This window comes from Homalodisca vitripennis, unplaced genomic scaffold (genome assembly GCF_021130785.1).
Source record: "Homalodisca vitripennis isolate AUS2020 unplaced genomic scaffold, UT_GWSS_2.1 ScUCBcl_1475;HRSCAF=5150, whole genome shotgun sequence".
Taxonomy (NCBI): Eukaryota; Metazoa; Arthropoda; class Insecta; order Hemiptera; family Cicadellidae; genus Homalodisca; species Homalodisca vitripennis.
The window spans coordinates 19,322-24,659 of NW_025777605.1; the positions used below are offsets into that span (position 1 = coordinate 19,322).

Genomic DNA, 5,338 nt, shown 5'->3' on the forward strand with positions numbered 1-5,338 from the left:
TATTCAATAAAACAGTATGTTGAATTACATTTTCTTTTCTTGAAAGAAAAATAATTTAATACCTACTGGAAATTGCAACACAATAAGAAAATATTCTATTAAAAACTTTATATTAATGTAAAAGGTACCGTACTAAAAAAAGTGGATTGTAATATTTGACCAACATCTATCTACATTCTTATATTTGTATTGAAATACGAAACTATAACGACTATAAATTCTACTTACTTGTCCTTTCTCCTTTATAACATTCAATGGCTACTGTCGTACTTTCTTTTTTATAACATTCACTGGCTGCTGTTTAGTCCTTCTTCTTGTTTCTCGCAGCCTTTTGAGCCTCGTCTGCCTGTTCATCACCTCATTTACTTAGAGTTTCAAATATTCTTGATGCCCTTCATTTTCTGCTCTAACTAAGGTTTTAAGTAAATTTTTCTAAAATAAAACAAATCAATCAAAATTAATTACTATTAAACTTATTCAATAAAACAGTATCTTGAATTACATTTTCTTTTCTTGAAAGAAAAATAAATTAATACCTACTGAAAATTGCAACACAATAAGAAAATGTTCTATTCAAAACTTTATATTGATATAAAAGATACCGTACTAAAAAAAGTGGATTGTAATATTTCGTTCATTCAGAAGAAAAGTGACACAACTCAAAAAAAGTAAATTTTACAGGAGAGCGATTTGAAAATTGTGCTTTTTGTAATTAGTTTTTCGTTTAACAGAACTGCAACCTTTAATCCAAAAGTCATTTTATTATTTATATCAGTTAAATATAGGGCATTTAAATTAGCTTAATATAAACCATGAAGTTTGTGTTTATTATTTTTTTAATTATTTATTAATTTAATTTGAGTTGTGTCAATTTTCCTGTAAAACCGCTTTTCATTAAAAGGTTAACTTTGAAGATGGTAATGACACAAAAATAAGTCAACGGGTTTTTAATGACAGTTAACTTTAATTGAAACAAAAAAATCAGTTAGTTACTTAGAACTAAACCTCCAAACATCATTGGACCTATTTTAGATGTTTAGAAAAATAGTGTTTTCAAATATTAATAACAAAATACATTCATTTACTACCACTAGTTACTACCAATAGTTTGGTCTTATATAAAGTAACTAATGCAGCACTTTTTAATATTTAAAGAAGTATTTTCTAATGGAAATAAAAATCATTAACACAAACATAACATTGTTGCTAAACACAAACGTTACTGCAAAAATTTAAAGTGAGTTATAAAATGGTGCATAGCAACTTGGAATAACATGTTTTTCAAGTAAGTATTGTAAGTCTTTTTTCTTGTTAACTGAAATTCCCAGTCTTTGCTCGTATAATTTTTTTAAAGCAACATCTGAACAATGCACAGGAAAAACCTGTTGTTTCTTCTTTGAACTTCTGGTTTTCTTCTTAGTGTGACTCTTCTTGTTGTCTCCGAATAAATCCTCGTTTTCTTCAATATCAATCTGCTGGATGAAAATTTCTTGAAAGTCAACTGTGTCATCATAAGTTGTCTTGTACTTGATTTTAAAGGGAGAATCTTTCTCAACTTTAATTATTTTGATGTCATTCATTGCAACAGTACATCCTGAAATGAAAAGATAACTGTAAAATGTTTAATTATTATCTTTTTAGATAGAATAGGATAAAAAGTTGGATTTAAAAGTTTTAGTATGTTAACAAAGTGTAGGAAATTAAAAATAATCCGTTCGAAGTAGTTAAATATGCGTTTAGAAAAAATATTTAAAACGTAAGAAAATGCAATTCTTCCATCTTGATTGCATATCTATGTGCCATAAATAACTACTCTTTAACATACATTTTTCAGATTAAATATGAAAAGGAAAGATGGTTTAAAAACGTAAAAGAAGATAGTAAGTTAAAAGATTCTTAAAAATTGTGTAAAAAGTATTAAAGTTAAATTATTGGTTTCACATGGTAAAGGCTGAGTAGGGTTAAACTATGTTTGAACCGGTTGAGATTGTTTTTGCAGTGAAATAATAGATGAAATCCCTTTATTGGTCTGCTCATCACTAGAATTATTTTATAACTCTCGTTTCATAAAAGTGTCTAAATTATATTATAACAGTAAGCAGCTTACCTGACACATTAACTGTAGAGTTACATCCAATGTTTGCCCATAGGTCTTTAAAATCCAAGAAATCTTCATGACTTAGTTCATTGACTTTATACGGATTCCCAGTTTTTTTTGCAGTTTTGATCAATGAAATGTATTGAGCCGGGTGGTAAATTGGTCCAGACTTCAGACATTTCTTAATCTGCTTCTCAATCATTGCATGTACATTGTCCCCCTCGTTTTGACTATGCCCTTTTATTAGGAAATTGTGAGTTATAGACTTAATTGGCAGTTTGTCCACTGCATATAAGTACATAGAAAACAAATACTTGTTTTTCTGTTGGCCGCTGCAATTATCAGAGTAAAATATAATTTCAATATCGTTTTCGCAATTTTTAACTTTTTCACTGAGGTATTTGTAAATGCATGTTCCAATTTCGCACGAGCCTCTGGCTCCTTCGCCTTCATGCCAAGTATAGCAGAATACGGCATCATTTTTCAGCTCACAGACAGTCAGGTTTAGCATATTTAATTTAGATTTATAATACATTAGGGACACTTCCCCCTTTGGACACTGTAATACAGCTTGAAGGTCATAACAGGCAACAATGGTGTTGACACTCACTGAGTCTTTGTCAGAATTTTTTTTCAATCGAGATAGATCTTTTTCCATAATATGCTTTTCATATTCCTCTTGCAAACTGGTCTTTCTCTCACCTTCAGCTGTCTCATATGCATGGCACAGCTCACAAAGGTCTTTTTTTGGAACAAAAAAAGAAATATTATACTCTTTGGTGAATATATCGTAATACTTTTTATAATTTCCATGAGGTTTTTGCAAGCTTTTACAATGTTCAACATAATCACGATGTAAATCACTAATTGTTTTACCACCTTCTATGAATTCTCTGGTTGTTTGCCCGTAGATAGTGGCTCTCAATTTTAGGAATAGATTCTATATGACGCCTGATGCCTTCATTTATTAACTTGTCTTGATCAGTTTGATGCTTATCATGTTTACCCCTCAGATCACCAGCAACAAAGCCACTTGAGGCGTCTTTCTTATCAATAACGGTTCTAATTGGTCTGTCATTGATCCCTAGGGTGTTTCTGAAAAAATCTTTGCATACACGAACTCGCTTATCAGCAACATCAAAATAAAAGGCTTGGTTTGGTTTTCTCTTATTTCCCTCTCTCTTGTACTGGTAAGTTGGTTGTATGTTCTGAATATGTGATGCTATGAAATCTCTTTGGCGGGAAAGGTCACCAAGTGCCCAATAGTTTTTGAAAATTGTTTGACGTTCATCAGGGTTTATTTTGGTTTTACACTGGATTCTACATCTATCATTGCATGGTGGTTTTATTTCCTTTTTCTCAATTAGTTTTCTGGACTTAGATGATGATTTATATTCCTCTCCAGAATTTCTCAGCTTTTTTGCTTTACATTTCAACCAGTTGTCTTTGTTTAGTGACCTTTTCTTTCCTTTTTTCTTTTGGAGATCAGTGTTATTTTGTTCCAAGAATTCAAAAACATTATCATTTTCTTCAAAGATCTCAGGCTCCTTTTCTTTAGTATTTACAACAACTTTGTTTCTTCTAGGTATGTTAAATATTTTGTTGGATATTGTTTGTTTTTTAGGGAAATTAAGGTCATTTTTTGGCTCGTAATTTGGATCCTCGTCAGAATCATCCACGTCATAATCATTTTCACTGTTAGGGTCATCTGAAAAAAGATCTCCAGTAGCTTCGTTATCGGTTTTACACTTTCGTTTGGGTCGAACATTTTCTTGGTTAGACTGAGCTGATGTCGTTGGCAAATTAAGTTTTTTAGGCACACATTCCCTGCTTTTGTTGGTATTTTGTGAAAATTCACTAACACACTGTTTTGATGTCGAAGGTTTATGATTTTCTTCACTGTGAACTTCTTTAGAAGTACATTCTTTAGGAATGACATCAACATAACCCTGAGTTTTGTCTTCAGGTTCAGCTTCCCGGGTTTGTAGGATCGTTGAGATTGGCTGGGTTTCAATGTGTTCAGTTAAAAGTTCATTTGTAGTTTGAAATATGGCTTGAACCTCATTATTTGGGGTTGTATTTGGAATTTCCTCTTCATTAATCACTGTCCACTCATTACCACATACAACACTATTATGTGAATGAGGAGTAGGCCTATAGTCTGTAGAATTGCCTTTTTGTTTGGCTAATTTTAAAATCAGGGATGTTCTATTGCTCATTCCTGAGACTTAAACTGGCTGTTGTGATGCCTTCACTAGAAAAAATGTGTAACCTAAAAAAGTTCATAAATGAATGGCACACACAGGCAAGGCATTTTGTCTGTATGTGGCATTCATTTATGAATAAAATGTATATTGTTTACTGATAGTTTAACAAGAAAATAAATCGTAATAGTACTAACAGTGGAATATTTATAATAAATTATGAACTATTTTCGCAATACAAGTGTCACAACTCAAAATATTGCACTGTTGGTATAACATTGTGATTTAGTTTCTTGCAAAAGTTCAGAGTTGTAATGACACATCTCAAAGTCTGCCACTGTGGAGGTATAACAAAATGAAAAAAGTACAATGATTTTCAAGGAAAAGTGACACATCTCAAAATTTGGACTTGTGGATGACAAACAAAATTGAAAGTCAAAGCTATATTCAAGGAAAAGTGACACAACTCAAAATCTGTCATTATTCTAGTAAACAATATAAACATGTACTTACAAAATATTACAACCAAACAGGCACAACTCAAAAAGTGTCACTTTTGCAGAGAAATTATAGCACTTCACTCCTAGACAGTCAAGTCACAACTGAAATGTGTCAGTTTTGCTAGAAAAACATAACCTAGAATGTTCTAGAAGAAAAGTGACACTAGTGCACTCTAGTGGGAGCAAGCAGAGTTTGAGTTGTGACGTTTTTGCAGTGAAAAGAATAACTTATTTCAAGACTATTAAACCAATAAAACCCATTTAAAAAAATTTTGAGTTGTTACACTTTTCTTCTGAATGAACGATTTGACCAACATCTATCGACATTCTTATATTTGTATTGAAATACGAAACTATAACGACTATCACTTCTACTTACTCGTCCTTTCTCCTTTATAACATTCAATGGCTACTGTCGTACTTTCTTCTTTATAACATTCACTGGCTGCTGTTTAGTCCTTCTTCTTGTTTCTCGCAGCCTTTTGAGCCTCGTCTGCCTGTTCATCACCTCATTTACTTAGAGTTTCAAATATTCT

The 5,338-nt window shown here is 31.6% G+C and overlaps 1 protein-coding gene across 2 annotated transcripts; it reads right to left on the reverse strand.

Annotated features, from left to right (window-relative positions):
* Positions 1-630: 630 nt before the first annotated feature.
* LOC124371474 lies at positions 631-5,338 on the reverse strand. 2 transcript variants are annotated; one of them, XM_046829806.1, is made up of 2 exons: positions 2,108-5,338; positions 631-1,594 (listed from the first exon to the last, which is right to left on the reverse strand). In XM_046829806.1, the coding sequence occupies exons 1-2, from the start codon at positions 2,754-2,756 to the stop codon at positions 1,233-1,235; spliced, it is 1,011 nt and encodes a 336-aa protein (XP_046685762.1). In that variant the 5' UTR covers positions 2,757-5,338; the 3' UTR covers positions 631-1,232. Both variants share the same exon structure in this region; 1 of them encodes a protein (XP_046685762.1).